This window comes from Ammospiza nelsoni, chromosome 1 (genome assembly GCF_027579445.1).
Source record: "Ammospiza nelsoni isolate bAmmNel1 chromosome 1, bAmmNel1.pri, whole genome shotgun sequence".
NCBI classification, from domain to species: domain Eukaryota; kingdom Metazoa; phylum Chordata; class Aves; order Passeriformes; family Passerellidae; genus Ammospiza; species Ammospiza nelsoni.
Window position 1 is genome coordinate 15,100,414 of NC_080633.1, and position 16,097 is coordinate 15,116,510.

Consider the following 16,097-nt stretch of genomic DNA (forward strand, 5'->3'; position numbering starts at 1 on the left):
GTTTGTTTGGGTTTTTTTTAATCTAAGACTTAGAAATATGAGGTGCTTCAGGAAAAACATCACCGATTCCACTGTTTTTTCAATGCCTCTGACAAAGGTTTAGGATAGCAGTAGGTGAGAATATGAATTCAAGTCTTTTAATACAGGGCTGGATCAGGCTCGGCAGGTCTGACAGCCTGTCTCCATTGTAACTCCTCCTAAAGGCAGGAAAAGGATTCTCACGGGAAATGAATCAGCCCCTGCGGAGCCTACGAGGCAGCGTGCAAGAGGAGTTGTGCTACTGCCTGCCAAGATTGGTGCCTCAGATATAGGGCCACGTAGTGACATTTTTATCATAATCCCTAATAGAAATACGCTATATCTTCCTGTTTCTTTTTATTTTAGGGCGAATGTCGCAAAAGTTAAAGGGCTGCAACACTAAACGAGGTCATAAGAGAAAATCCAAGATTATTTCCACGGAGATCATGATTCAGGGAGACTGCTGTGAACCACAAACGCAAAATGATAAATATTACAAAGCGTGTATTTATGTGCAAGAGGCCTAAATTTCAGTTTCTGCTGAGAATCCTCATTCCAGGGGCCTCTTGGTGCCTGCATGCTCGCTTACGAGACTGTGTTATGCGAGGGGATTATTTTATCTTGCACTGAACAGGGAAGGTGTCAGAATTTGCCCATCGTTCCAGAGCCCAGCTCCAGCAGGCACTACCTGACTCAGCTCACAAACTGGAGCCACAGCATCAAATTTCCCAACCCACTTAATTTGAAAGCCTGCCAAGATAGGTGAAAGACCTTATAAATATGTAAAGCAGGAAGTTCAAATTACACAGTGATGTAAATTCCCAGTGATTGATGCCCTTTTAAAAACAATAAAAATCCTCGAGAAACTACAATGTTGGTGAATGTGCTTCCCTCCCGATGCTGTCTGGCGGTGCCGTGCGGAGTTTGGCTGATGTATTGTACTTTTCGTGCGGATTTTATTTTGGATTTCTACCACTTCCTGGAGGCCAGGGGGAGGCACAGTGGGAGGAACCAAAAAACTCGGTGCCACAGCCATTTTGTTTGTGGGCAGCATGGTAGAATTCTGTCAGTCAGTATAAGGAGGGGTTTTTAAAACAGTATTTATGGAAAAACTATTCCTGCCGTAACGGATGTATCTGTTGAATTTAGTGTTAATTTAGTCCTTTCATAAGGTAGGTATTTATAATTGTAAGTAAATCGAGTATTCGTTGGGATTCAAGGCTGCCCACTTTCCAGGAATCATGGATTTTGTTTCAGGCATGACTGGCTCTTTCGGATGCTGCGAGGCAGCCGGAGCCCGGCGGGCGGGGGTGCGGGGGTGCCGCGGGGGGAGCCGAGGGATGCGCCGGGCGGCACAAACTTGCTGCGGGCTCCGGAGTGGGGGCGGGGGCGGGGGGAGGGACGGAGGCAAAACGGCCAAGTCTCGGAATTATTTTGTCCAACTGTCTTTCTTTATTAATTCTCAAGAGGCAGCTGCTCTCTCCGAGGGGAGGATGAGGCGTGGGGTTGCGCGGGGCGAGCCGTAGTTTTGCAGTGTCACCGAAAACCAGCGCTAGACTTTGGTCCTGTGTGCTCCAGAGGCGGGTGTAAAATGGCACACTGCATTTTTCCAGGCGGCGGCGGCGGGGGGAGCGGGGGGCGGGAGGGGGCGCCGCTGCCCGCCGAGCCCATCGAGCCAACGCCAGCCCCGGCAAAGTTGTGACCCCGGCGGCACCGGGTCCCCCGCCCCGGCTGCGGCCGCCCGCCGGCATCGCCCGCCGACCCTCGGGAAGCCGCTCCTTCCTCGCCCGGCGATCCCGGCGGCGTGACGGGGAGGGGGAGGAAAGAAGAGAGGGAGGAGGGAAGAAAAAAAAAAAAAAAAGGAAAGAAAAGAAAAGTCTCACTTTCTGCATTTGCGAAATATTTTAAGGATGTTCGGGAAGCCCTTTGCAGCATGGAGGTGGCTGGTTGTAGGAGAGCGAGTATGCAGTCCATATTGTTACAGCCCTTTTGCAAGGGCTGCCTTCTTCGAAGGTAAGTTTGTGGTTTTAACCAAAAATATTATTTTCTGCGGGTTTTTGGCGTGTATTAGTGCTGTGGAGGATTCTCCTTGTGTTGATGAACAAAACGTAATCTTGTATTTTTCATAGCTTTGATCTCATGTGAATCCCACCCAACGGTGTCTCCTTAATAGCGACAATTACTGAAGTCAGTTTTGTTTCCTCTTTAAAATTTTATACACGCGAAGATTAAAAACAATTTAACTTCAATTTAGGAGTATAAGAACTCAAATATTTTCCAGATGGACTTGGTTTTTTTTTTTTTTTTTCGTTCTGGCTTTTTGTTGGGGCGGGGGGGCAGGGGGGAATTCTTTACCGAGTAATAAACGGATCCAGGAGCAAATATGTGACTGTCTATATAAATATAATGCAGCTCTCGTGTATAAAGAAGCATATTGTGTTGCTACTGTATGGTCTGGTGGTAGCTAAAAGAGTTTACAATGCCATTTGTGATGGCTCTTGATGGATTACTTTGGTCTAAAGTAAGGGGGAAAACTGCCCTTGGTATGGTGAAGGTGGAGATGGACATAAGAGGGTTTATATTAAGTTATGTCTCTTACTAAACAGTGACCTTTTTATTTACAAATTCCAGCTCTTGTGATAATTAGCTTAAAGCATTAGTTATATAAAGGTTCTTATTTCCCCACACTTCACTTAGATGTCTTGGTGTTGGGTTGTTTGTTCTTTTTTTTTTTTTTTTGGAGGGGGGGGAGGGAGGGGGTTGAGTGGTTTGTTTGGTCTTTTTCTTCCAAGAAGGTACATTTGGGAGACATTTTGTAAATTTTGGCATTTTTCTAGGCGCTTTTTTTTTCTTTTTTTTTTTTTTTTCACCCGGTGGGAGATCTTTTTTGTTTTGCATTGCTCTGTGCTGGTGGCGCTGTGGGGCTCCGAAACAATTCGTGTCCCTGGCTCTAAAGGGGGAGGGGGCCGGAGGAGAAAGGTGGGGCACGGGTTGATCTATTGTATCTTTTCCTTTTCTCTGTATCAAAAGTAACCGCAAATTAGTTGGAATGACGATGAAATTGTATCTCTAGAAAATTGTAGTGTCGCATGAACTATGGCCCGGCAGAGGCATGACCTCACCCTTTCGCTGTAATGAAGCAGATCCTTAATTTTTTTTTTTCAATCCTGTGCCTAGGGTCCAGTTTTCCCCAGTGATGAAATTTTCGGTCCCACCCCCAAAATGATTTTACAGTGGCTGCAGATGAAAGATTTTAAAATTGTTTTTTGCAGCCAATATGGAAGGCTTTGGCACACACTTATTGTGCAACTAGTCCATTGTTTGCTTGTTGTGAAGTTAAAGGTTCCATCCACTGCTGGCTGCAAGCCCTGAGGTCCCCCTCGCTCTCGTGCTTGCATATGCAATTCTCCTGATGAGGTCTGTAGGAGTTTGGGTTGGGTATGAAGGTGGGGTGGAAAAGAAGGGAAAACCTAATGTAGTCCTTCAGATTGTAAGAGGATTCACCTGAGGTGGGTGGGTTCTTTCCTGTTGCTAAGTGGAGCATGCATCTTACATGTCTTTATACACAGATACATGTTAATATGTGTTGCTCTCTTTTGTTACAACCTACAGATCCCCTCAGTTCTAAGTGCAAAAGGATTAGAAGGCTTTCCGCTAACATCCATATTAGGTGTAAGAAAACAGAAGTGATTAATGCTCTAAGATGGGTGGGAAGACATAGTCAAGCCCGTGATCAGAGCATATATTGGAAACTCAACAGGTTCAGGAACAAATTTGACATTAAATTTAACACATTTTTAAGGAATCGATGTGCCTGTTATTTTGGAGTGATAAAAGCTGATAATTTTAGAGGCCTTTGCATCTATTTTATATTTCAATGTCTTCAGTATTTTCAAAGAATAAATTTGACAAATACTAGGCAGTTTGAAACAGTCTCTAAACTTCTTGTGAATGTTTAAATCTTCAATAATGCATTTAGATATCGGTTCAAAGAGTTTGCTCATTAAGTTAATTAGTTTTATGGAAACAGATATATAACTTCAGTAGATCTCTGTAATGGTCTCTTATTCATTATCCTTTTTAAAAAGAAGGTAAATTTTGCTTCTGTCTGAGGTAAAATACCTCTTGCAACCTCCTACCAGTAACAAATGTATATCCAAGAGAGCAGCCAGCTTTTCTCACCTCTGCTCTGCCAGACAAGATCTGCCTTTATGGATTCTTGGCTGGAGCAGAGACCTGGTGGCCTATGACAGCGCAGTATGACAATTACTTCTTTGGTGTCCTGGTTCAACTCTTAGACTTGAGGAAAAATATCAAGACATAAACCATCTTAGAAAGTGTGGATTTTGGCCATCCTCCATTTCCATTTCTGAGACCTGATGACTAGGACATAAAGTTGGCATTTTGGGCACAGTCTATGCCAATAGAAGTAGTGCCAGTTGTTGAGTTCATTACAATAATTATCAATCTTAGAGAATCACTGGGTTGTTTAATTCTGATGCAACTTTTCTTTTTTGACATCACATAGACCAATAATGAGCACACACTCAGTGTGCTCATCCATGGACAGCAGTACTGAGCAAATGATAAACTGGGATGCTTTCTGAAGGTATTTTAATGCTCTTATCCTGCACCATGAAAGTGATGATTTCTTGTGGCTGCACCCTGTGCTTGCAGGCCATGAACTGATTGTTGTGATCTTGCTGCTCAGAGTCACTTTGAGCTCAGTGAAGTCAGCAACAACATGAAATCTGAATGGAAACTTGCTTCACACTTTCTCCCCTCTCTCCAATTCAACTGAGGCTACTCTTTAACTTTGGTTGCGGTTTTGCAACTTTGAAGTTGCATCTGATGAAAGTGTCTGGTTTTACTCTCATCAAATAATAAGGTGAGAAGAGTGAAGCGCTGATCTTCGGCAATTCAGTGGTTCTCACACTTATCTCCTCCCTCCTTTTTGAGCCACTGTGTTGCCAATAAGGATCCTGCATCCTCTCAAAGCTAGCAACTAATTTACTTCCTGCATCTTCTGCAGAAACGCCTGGAAGAGTAATTTCTGTGGGGTAGCTCAATCTTTATTGTGTTTTCCCCACCTGCTCCTTCTGAAATACCAGTATGTGGAATACCAGGACCTAAAGCAGCATAAGAACTTTTTTTTTGTGGGTTTCTTAATTTTCTCCCTTACATATACCTCCATTTCTAAGGTGTCAAAACTAATGTATTTTTCTCCTAGTACAGTTTCCCTTTTACCTAGAAAGTCTGTATAGAGTCCAGACATCTTTGAAAGACATTTGGGTCTCTTAGCTTAAAACTATTTGAAGTATGGGATCATACTATAAACCAATCTTTTTCAAGAGCTTAATTCAACCTGACTGACCAAAATATTCTTTGTGCCTTGGTGAGATTCCTCTTACTAATATTACTAGTATTATGTACTGAATTAAAAGTCACAGTAAAAAATGGCTGTCTAAAATGGTCAATAGTAGTTAGTGCAAGATGTGTAGATCCCAGGCAGATATAACCAGCTTCCAAAGTTAACCAAAATACTGTGCAAACAGTTCCTCAGAAGTGGGTTGGTGGTGTAGAACAATGTTGTTTGGGGCTCAGCTCAAACAAAAGCCATAGCCCCTGCTTCATTGACTCATATGTTGTGCTCTCCAGTTTCCTGTGCTGATAACATACCTTGGTGCCTGGGACTCCTCTCTGTTATCTTTTGAGGGCTCTGAAGTATTCATTTTGTCCTTGATCCAACAAGTTTTCAAAGGTGGGGGGGCTATCTCTATGCTGGACACCTTGTGACATAATCTTGTTTCTCACCTTTCTTATGTCATAACTTTGCTAGCTGTACTTCTCCACATCATACTTGTCAGCATCAACTTGCAGCAACGAATAATTAGTTTAAGAATTGCTTCTAGGATCCCCTGTTTCCCAGTGGTGAACAAAGGACAATATATTACATGCTTCAGACTCATCTTCTACAACGTTAGGTCTCTCCACATCTCTTCCAGACTGATATTTGCATGACCTTTCAGAGTTATGAAATTATCTGCTCTAAATCCTTTGTGCCAGAGGAACTGCTGTAGCTAGCACATCCTTCCACCTTTTAGCATTCTTCATATTTTTCCTCTCTTAGCAAATAGCACAAGAAGTTAATTCATGTTGCAGTGAAGATACAATCCTAGATTTTAAATTATTTAGTAAATATACATGGTGAGGGAATGTCAGTGCTTTGAAATATAACTCCTGTGTTGCTGTTGTGAGCAACAAAATATGCCTTGGACAAATGTGACCACACACCCGTGGCTTCAGGTCCTGTGGGCTTCTTTAAACCCTTTACTAAGTCACATCTCCAGTTAATTGTGTTGCCACTGGACTATCCAGGAGCAAGATAATACCAATAATATAAACTTCCTTAATAGGAAGGTTTGTTCATCAATTCTCTATGAGTAGTAGCTACAACCTGAAATTGGTGGTCAGAAGGTATTGCAATGCTTAAAAAGTTGGTACATTTGCTAAAAATTATTCTCTGCTTATCTCCCAGTATAAACAATAGGGAGATGGGAACTGCCAAATAACATGTGAGTCCTACTCTTCACTACTTGTGCAGCAAGTTGGGATGCTGTTGTGGAGCTCCTGGATGGTAAATGGAAAGTTGCTCAGAGCCAACCAACACCATACAACAGAAAGCAGTAGTTCCAGATGCAGTGTCTATTGCTTTGAGCACCAGTAAAAATAGCAAGAGCTCTACATGTAGTCCATGGGAAATCCAGCTTGGAGCAAATGACTGAAAATGGGGAATGCTGATTTGCCATCTTATGTTGTTGAGCAGAACCTGGATCACTATTGCTAGGGAATGGGAAAAGGATGAGTTAGATTTTCAATGCACTGAGCACTGGGATTTCCAGAGGAAGAGAGAAAAGCTGGGGTTCCATCTCATCTCTGCTCCCAGGACTGCCTCATGGATTTTAGTCAACAATGTTTAAATGTAAAATGTAGGAATTTCAGGGAACAGTGAGCAGATTTGTTCTTCTCAGAGCATTTTTTCTTTTATCAGGTTCATTTTTGGTTTTTCCTTGGGTTAAAGACCTGGGAAATGAGCCTGAAAGGTGTTAAATCCAGGCATTTCCCTGGATTTACAGTAAGTTGGGCTTCTGAGTGAATCAGAATCCCTGTATTGTATACATTCATGTAGCACTTCTTTCTTTCACTTACCTTTAGAGGAGTGTTGTCAGATCTGTAATCCTCAGTGGAAAGAAAGAGATCAAGTAAATCATAGCTTTAAAAAATGACAAAAGGACTCCAACAACAGCAAAAACAACAAGTAAACAAACTCAACCAAATTTTGGATGTCTGCTGTGGTAAGAACTGTATCTTAAATTTAACTGAGTATCTTGATCAGGTCTCCATCTGCCTCCTGTTCAGATATGGATGCCCTCACTTAGTCAGAGATATCCCATGCCCCTGTGTTTGCTAATACTAACCTGTGCATGATTTAGATAATGAAAAGTTAGCTCTTAATCCTCACTCTGTTTCAGGGCCATGAGAAAATGACTACATGGAGGCAAGATCTTTGGCCTCACAGGGATGTGCATCTGGAATATTCATTAATACAAATAAGAGTGAGCTTTCCATGTTTATTCAAACAGACTTAAAAATCAGGTGACTCAGATCTGGGGATTTCAAGGCATCCCTTTCTATTTACTAAAGAATCTTGGTGCTGCCATAACCTGATCACTAAAAGGATAATTTCTTGAAAGGGTCCTTTCACCTGAAAGTTTTTAATCTGTAACCCCAGGGGTTGATAGGGCATGTTTTCTGGCTGGATTTATTCAAAAGATTTTTTTTTCTCAAGAAAATTTAAAATTCAATTTAAAAGGTTATAATTCAGAGCAGCTGTGTTATTTCTGATAGTCTTAAAGGTATTCACACAAGACAGAATATCTTGATGTCTTTAGCCAAAGTGCTTGTGTATTCACAATTCAAGAAAAGTGCTTCAATCAGCATCTTTTAAGGAGAAACCATGCTGGACAACAGATGGGGGAAAACCATACACCAGATAACTCTGCATAGACACTTCCTGTTTAGCCCATATCCATCTATAAGCACATAATGAATGAAGATCCCATAAGAAAGTATTCTGCTTTCTTTTGTCATCTCTGAATCAATTTCCAAGTTAAAAATTGGGTGTTATGGGAATCTGTGGGTTTTGGAAGGTTTAGTCAATCAGACCTCCAGATGAGCTACTTTAATGCGAAAAACTGTTTTCCTTCCCATCTTTCATATTCTCCCTTAATATTTTTTTTTTTAATTAGGTTGTGTCTCTCTCTGCTAACACCCTTCTTGAGTTGCTTATAAGTCGGAGAAGCTCAGCAGACTTGGCACGTGTGACCAGTGGCAGGCTGGTGCACATTAACCCCAGTGTTAATGACAGGGGTCTGTCGTGCTCTCTTGGTCAGAGGAGCAGAATGTCAGAACAGCCAGAAAACTGACACACTGCACAATAAACAGTGGGAACTGAGTGACTTTGTCAGAGATGGACGAGGGGGGTTCAAGTCTTACCTGCTTGTAACCTGAATGATTTGAGAAAACCACCTTCCATTTGCCCCTGCTTCTCAGATTTGGGGATTTCGCAGGGGAGCTGAGAAGAAAATGCCAGGGATAACACAGCACCTCTGGTTTCCATTATCCCACCTACATCAGTGACAGAGAAAACAATATCATGTGATTTCTCTGTTTTTCTTCTTACGGCAACTTCTTGTTTCATCTAGACCAAAACACTTCCCTCTCAACATCTGCCCACCTCCCACAAGTCCTCTAAATGTTGAAAAACCTCAGAAATTACATTTTCTTCATGTTAACCCTGTCAGAATTTTACATTTTAAGCATCTGCTATCATTTAAAGATATATAAATAAGGATATCTCGAAACAGTCTCATCTGATCAGTTTTCTATTCAGAACTAGCCTCCTCTGCTGGATATTTACAGTCAAACTTAATTCATTAGGCCTTTTTTTCCCACTAATGCAGCATTATTAATTTATGCTTTCTAAACTTTATATATAAACATTGGGTTATAAATATGATCATGATTATTTGTTTCCCAGAATACAAGCAATATTTTTATAACATTCACTCATGCTTAATTTAGTATAAATCAAACTGCAGTGTGTAAAAAATCCACTTCTAAAGTGGAAAGAATATTTGTGTTCTTGCAAGCTAATAACTAGCTTTGGAAATGTAAAAGCTGTGTTATTTATATTTTTTTCATTCCTTTGGAGAAATGTACTTATGTTAAAGTACATACTAAAGATGTACTTTAAGTACCTTATACAAGCTATACCATACTAAAGATGGTATAGCTTGTATAAGGTACTTAATAATATATTTGTATTAATTTCATGTGGAATTCAGAGTTCACTTACATTGTAGTTATGTAGGTATATCCCACTCACATTAAAATAAAAAAAAAATCTAAACACATATGTTAGGAAATGCCTCTTCATTCCAAGATGCAAATGTACTTTCCTGCACCAAAAGATTTCTGAAGCCAAGCTAATCCCTATCTCAGTATAATTCACTGTTTTCCTCAATTGTGTGAGGGAAGCAGATAACCTACTTTCACTCTGATTCAGGAACTGTAAATTAAAGCATTTGTCTTTATTATAGTTATATAAAGTTATATACTTACATATAAAGTTATATAGTAACTCCACATTAGCTTAACTCCATGTTATTTAACATCAGCAATGTAATTTTGAAAATTGAAAATACTTGGTCATACTTACTGAAAAACCTGTAGCACTTCAAATGATTTTTCATAAATTGACTTTCAAGACAGGATTTCTATCTTAGAAGTGTAAGGTAAAAATCTAAAACGTTAGAGGATGTAATAGTAAGACATTCAGGCCTTACTATTGAACTGAATTTGCTATTTTATTTGCATTTACATAGAGCCAGGCAACTACCAGGGTAGAAGTAAAGTTTCAGAAGTCGTGCAAAGGCAAAGAGCCTGTCCCCAGTTTGCCCCTTTATCCCAGGTTGGGGTGTGAGCACCGGCAGTTGAGGTTTATGTAGTGGTGCCAGGTGTGTGTATTGGGTTGGTTTGTTTGTTTATTTTTAGCTTAATAGTCAATTGAAGGATTTGGGACAGTGTGCAGACCTGTGTACAGCTATAATTTCTCTGCTTCTGTTTGCCTTTTTTAGCCTTCCACCTTATGCTATGCAGAATGGCAAAGTTAGACATCCTTAGCTCCTTGACTGATGAACTAGCAATTGTGTTGGCAGGAGAAGGCAGAGCTTTTATGCTTGGTTGGTTGTTGTTTGTTTTGTTTTTTTTTTAATTTGGTTATGGTTTTGCTTGCTTTTTTGTTTGTTTGCTTGGGTTTTTTGTTGTTTGTGTTAGGGTGTTTTTGCAAGCAAAGCAGAAGGGCTTTGCCCTTCTGCTGGCTGTTCTACTAGAAATAATACAGGATCATGTGATTAAATTTACTTGACTCAGAGATTATTCATGTGTTATAATCTGATGTTTGCAGAAGTTCATGCCTAAGTCAGAAGTGGTAACCAGACCACCCTGCTCAAATTGTGTTTATCTAATAAATTGTGATTTTACTATTATTATTGTTTTGTATGTCAGAATACAAAATGTTTTGGATAAAGATTAAAAAAAAAAAAAAAAAAACCAAAAAAAAACCAAAATCCCAGAGCATAAAATCAAACATTTTTGGATTTTGTTTTGTTCCCTTTTATCTTACTACTAAATCCTAAACTATTAATTTGTGAAATTACTTCCTAGTAAAGATGATTAAATCAAGAATTCAATGTGTGTAGCATAGTATTTTAGAGGGGATATGTGTTAAAAAATGGAAACATGAAGGAGAAAATCATAAGTCACTTTTAACCCTTACAATTCCTAGGATACCTGTTCTGAATGCATTAAAATTTAAACAGGGAAAGATGCATTTCAAGACAGAAGAGTCTCAGCATTTGTGGTTTTTTACCACCACTGAATCTAAGAGAATAACTGCTTCCACTGTGATGTGTTCTCCCTAGACACATAAAAACTTGAGTCTCCAAAACAAGTTATGTAAAGGAAACTGATTCACTTCTGACAGTACTAAAAAATCTCTATCAAATCCTTAGTGTTTTCAGGTAGAGCCCATTTTACCATTTTCTTGCTTATCTGTCCAGGTCATGTTAGGACAATGGTGAGTCTGTAAAATAATAATCCTAAATAATTAATTAAGTCATTAGTCCTTAGTCATTAATTCCTTTTGAAATCTTAGTCCTCCTATGGACAACTGCCTCCACCACCTCTAAGAGTTTAGCTATCACTGGAAAATGAGAAATCTGCAAAACCTTTTGCTGCTCCTCTCTTAGCTTTGTCTCTTCTCAGTAAGAAAATTGCTGCCAGTGACTTTTCCTTCTCTTTTGGATATGCCTCCATGGCATATCTGTTTGAGGATGAGCTTCATTTTTGTGAGGATGCTGGAGTATTATTACTCAACTTTTGAGTATTAAAAAAAAAATAAAAAAGGATTAAAAAAACAGGTCCACAAAATTGCTGTATAAATAAATGAAGAGTTATTAGGAGTAGGGTGTAAGGTAGTCACAGAATGAAAAACAAAAAAATTGCAAATATTTATCGATACAAAAGTCAGTGTATAGTTTAGTGTAATACAAAATGCAAACAAACCCTAATTAAAAAAAAATATTTTAAATAGCTTTTTCTTTTTTTCAAATTGAACAACGGTCTCCTAGAATTTTATATCCTTAAAATTCAAAATGGTTGAGGCCAAAAGGCAACAAAAGTGACATGGTTTAACCTATATGCACGTCATGTGTAGTACTTTTGTGATGATTACTGCTAGAATGGGAAGCAATATTAACTCCATGTGCCAAAGGCTACAATTGATGCTTAAATAAATGACTGAAGTCCTTCTTGAACTCAGAGAGGTTTTAAGCCATAAAACTAAGTATCAAAATTTCTAAAAACTTGTCCAACAGTACACAGGACTTGCAAACCAAAACAGAAGTGATGTTTTTGGGCTTCACAAACCTGAGTTAGATGTTAGAGTACAAGAGACCCCTACCCCCCTGTCTGGAGGTGCATGGATCAAGGGGTATCTTTGCCCATAATGCTCAGTCTGAATTTAGTACTTTTGAATGTATTTTGAAAGGGTTATATTTACCAGCTGCACAGCTGATACACAAGGTGTTTTCATCTTAGTTAAGTTTGTCCTTTTAATTGTGATCATAAAAAGATAAAGCCTGAAAGAAATGCCCCAAATTATTTCAGCCATTTAAAAAGCAATAATGATAGCAATTCTAAATATCTTTTCATTATATTTCAGTTGCTTTACCTTACAGTCCAGTATTTAAAATAGACACATAGCACTTAGGTTCAACAAATTAGTTTATACTTACTGATCTTTTACTGAGAGTTTGCAGAGAGTATCTTGGTCACTATACAAAACCTACCAATTCTGCATTAGCTACTGTCACAGTGCAGCACTGATGTCTACAGATATAAATTTTGATAAAAGCTACAAAATTGAAAAAAACCCTCAAATATACCTGCATTTTCTTACTGAAAGGAAGATAAAATGGAATTATCAGTCTGGTTATGTTCCATACCTTTTCCTGTCAACAGACATCAGGGCTGATGTCACATTGTTTTCAATTATCACACTTTCCATCTTACTAGCAAATTAATTTTGAGGGCTAATCATCTTCTGCTACAAAGTATTTTAACACAATCTCTTTTATTGGCAAAACATTAAAAGCTGATGAATCCAAGTGTTTCAGGCCAAAACTTTTTCTTAATGCACTGTCCTCTTTGTCTCCAACGTTATTGTCCATTCTGCTTGCTCTGCACTTTTCTCAAGCCTGTGGCAGGGTTAGAAATGCAAAGGTCAATTAAGGATAACTTTGAATTTGATTATTCTTCCTTTATAGTTCAGGATATTTTCAGTACTTTGGTTTTCATTATGTTCATTATGTATTGTTTTCCTTTATCAGTATACGTGGAGAGTTATACTTAATGGCTTTTTTTTTTTTTTGCTTAGCTGCCAGGTGTTTAATTTTCATTTAATTTTTTAAAGTCAAAGCTAATCTATGATGGCATATTGTGATTTTTTTTCTTTTTTCTCAGAACCTTATCTGTCTGCTAATTGGATAAACCAAATTATTTGGTATTTGTGGAAAAGGGTGTAGATGTTTTATGGGCAATTTATTTTAGGATTATACTTTTTGAACTAGTGTGTGTTTTAAACTTTAGAAATAGAGTAAAAGGCAATATGCATGGTTAAACATTTGATTCTGATGTAACTACTGAAATAAAAATGAATACAATGATACTTAGTTCATTCCACTCTCCTTAAAAAATTAAAAAACAACAAACAAGCCTCCCTTAAAACAAAAATAGTCTCATTCTCCCTAGCAGCTGTCTTCCACTGCATTACCCATTTGCAGTACAGGTAGAATTTAGCATCCCAGAGAAGTTATGAAGCCAAATGAGTTGCAGTTTAAGCAGCTTGGGAAACCCACCGGGCTTTGGTTTCCCAACAGTCATGCAAATAGTTGGCTTGAATATTCTGTTAACAACTGCATTTAGCAATATTTCATCTAGTGCCTAGAAGTGGCTTAAGGTTGAGGAAAGTGGTGGTATTATTATTATTATTATTATTATTATTATTATTATTATTATTATTATTATTATTATTATTGTGGTGCGATTTTAAAAATGGCTTTTGCTTGTATTATAGAGATTTCTAAAATTGCTAAGCAAAATAAGATTTTTCTGGTTTTGGGGTTTTTTTTTGCTATACCTATGCCGTATTTCTGAAAGTTCTGTTTCCCAGGAGTCGTATGTGATAAAGAGCAAAGTTCTGTCCACCGATTCCCGTGTGACCGTAAAAACTACAGTATTTTGCGTTAGAAGTGGAGGGACGCTGAAATTCAGTCAACACACAACTATCTCGCATTTTAAATGAAACTAAGTATAACTTCGATAAGATAGCTTTGACTACAGAGCTAGAATTACCCATAACCTGGTGCGAGAGCATACCCGAGCACGCAGTTCCTCAGCTCGGCGGCGGCAGCCCTGGCCCGGCCGGAGCGCAGTTTGCCGCTCCTGTGGCCGCGCTGGGATGCCCTGGGGCGGCTTGTGCAGAGAGCACCGAGACGGGGCTAACGGGGCATTTCCGATCCCTTGCTTAGAGCCGAACAGTGCATCACTTTAATCGACTCATTGAGATGTAAACGAGCTTCCCTAATCAGACACGCTCAAGTGGGTTCTACCCATTGCCTGGGGTGAGCTCGCTTGAGCGGGTCACTGATAATAACTTAAGTCCACGCCAGGCTTAAACCAGTTCACGTGTCTGCACTTTGCTGCCGGACTAAGTTTCTGAAAACCTCAGGGAAAAGGGGAAATGCCGTTGTGTAGGTGCCCGGTTCTTACGGTTCTTCACCGTTTTCGGGCAGGTGCCCGCGCTTCCTCTTTATTTAGCACGGACGCGGAGCCGGTTCGGCGGCGCGGAGGGAGAGGGACAGCGCCCGGCGGCTGGCTGCGGGGCCGCGGCCGGGCCCTGAGGCGAGGGGCGCTCCCGGGGCGGCCCCGCGGTCGGATCCCCCCACTCGCGGGGCGCCGTTTCGGCCGCGGCCGGGGCACCGCAGCCCCCCCGGGTCGGGGTGAATTCAGAACCCGGCACCGCTGTCCCGCGGTCCGGCCCCCGAGAGGCCGGAAAGGTCGGGGCCGGCACCTCCCCGCCTCTCTCGGCCAGGTTTCCCAGAGCTGTCATGGTCAGGCGCGGCTCCAGGGGAGGCTCGCCCCGGGCTGAGGGGCTGGGGCTGCCCCAACTTCCTCACCCCGGCAGGAGCGGAGCGCGGCTCCGCGGCACAGCTCGGCGGCCGGAGGGCGGAGCGGTGCCGCACACGCTGATTAAAACTCCCTTTACTCCCGACTGCGCCCCTGATCCCGGTGCCCCGATCTGGCTCCGGCGGCTCCGAGCCTTTCCGCGCTCCCGAGCCCTCTCGGGCCGCTCGCAGCGTCCCGCGTTCCCGAGCCCGCGCCGCCGTGCCCGCGCCGCGCGCGCTCCCCCCGGGCGGCGCCGTGCCCGCGCCCTGCGCGATGCAGTGTGGGAATGGCTGTGGCGCTGGGGTTGGCTGAAAGAGGCGGCCAGTCGAGGTTTAATGTCCGCCATGTTGGCCGTGGCGTATTGAGCGGAACCGGAGCGGCGGAGGAGCGGAGCCAGCGCCCAGCCCAGCCGCGCCAGCGGGCGCCGCCGGGCCCCGTGTCGGAGTGCGCCCCGCCCCGCCGGGGGAGCCCCGGTCCCTCCATGAGATCGCTCGGCGGGGTCCGGCTCTCAGCTCGGAGCGCGCTTGCTGTCGCCCCCCCCTTCCCAGCCGGAGCCGCCATCGCCGCCTAACATGAGCAAACTGTCGTTCCGGGCCCGGGCGCTGGACGCGTCCAAGCCGCTGCCCGTCTTCCGCTGCGAGGACCTGCCTGACTTGGCCGAATATGCCTCCATTAACCGGGCCGTGCCGCAGATGCCCACGGGCATGGAGAAGGAAGAGGAGTCGGTACGTGAGACCCCCCCCCCCCCCTCGGCCGGGTCCCACCATCCCCCCCGCACCCGGGCCCCCACCTTCGCCTCTGCGCAAGCACAAAATGGCCGCCATCTTCTTCCCACTCTCCCCGCCCGCCGGGAGGGGGGGGACACCCGGGGCGGGAAAGCGCCGAGCCCGGCCGTCCCTCACCGCGCCCTCCCCCGGAGCTCCCTCACGGCCCCTTCGCCCCTCGCTCGTGCCCCGCGGCCGCCGGCGACCCCTCCGCGGGGCCCCGAAAGGCACAAAGGGGGTCACGTGACACAGCGGGGCGGCCGCCATTTTGTGTCTCGGTCCTTGGGCCGGGCCTGGTGCGGCAGCCGCGAGGAGCAGACGGGGCCCGGCGGCGGCGCCGTGCGCGCGCTCCCCCGCCGGGGGGCGCTGCCGAGCCGGACGGCGCCGCGGGGGGCGCGCGGCGGCGGGAGCGCGCGCGGGCCCGGCCGCCCTCAGGGGAGCGGGGCCCGGTGGGGCCCCGGTGGC

At 43.0% G+C, this 16,097-nt stretch overlaps 1 protein-coding gene and 1 long non-coding RNA gene across 7 annotated transcripts in view; one reads left to right on the top strand and one right to left on the bottom strand.

Annotated features, from left to right (window-relative positions):
* Nucleotides 1–1,057: 1,057 nt before the first annotated feature.
* Nucleotides 1,058–16,097, top strand: part of EPC1 (enhancer of polycomb homolog 1) — a 64,718-nt gene continuing 49,678 nt past the window's right edge. For 4 of the 6 annotated variants that reach the window (XR_009418127.1, XM_059469133.1, XM_059469095.1 and 1 more), the window contains exon 1: nucleotides 15,221–15,593. Coding sequence is in view for 3 of the 6 variants with exons in the window: in XM_059469133.1 (XP_059325116.1) it covers nucleotides 15,441–15,593 (153 nt within the window). In the remaining 3 variants the exon portion in view is untranslated. Of the gene's footprint in view, nucleotides 1,191–1,827; nucleotides 2,032–15,220; nucleotides 15,594–16,097 lie in introns of those variants that run through there. The other 2 variants (XM_059469120.1, XM_059469111.1) reach the window with 2 other exon arrangements.
* Nucleotides 1,468–15,704, bottom strand: LOC132071519 (uncharacterized). The gene is made up of 3 exons (XR_009418132.1): nucleotides 15,659–15,704; nucleotides 8,575–8,706; nucleotides 1,468–1,796 (listed from the first exon to the last, which is right to left on the bottom strand). It is a non-coding gene; the product is annotated as an uncharacterized LOC132071519 (long non-coding RNA).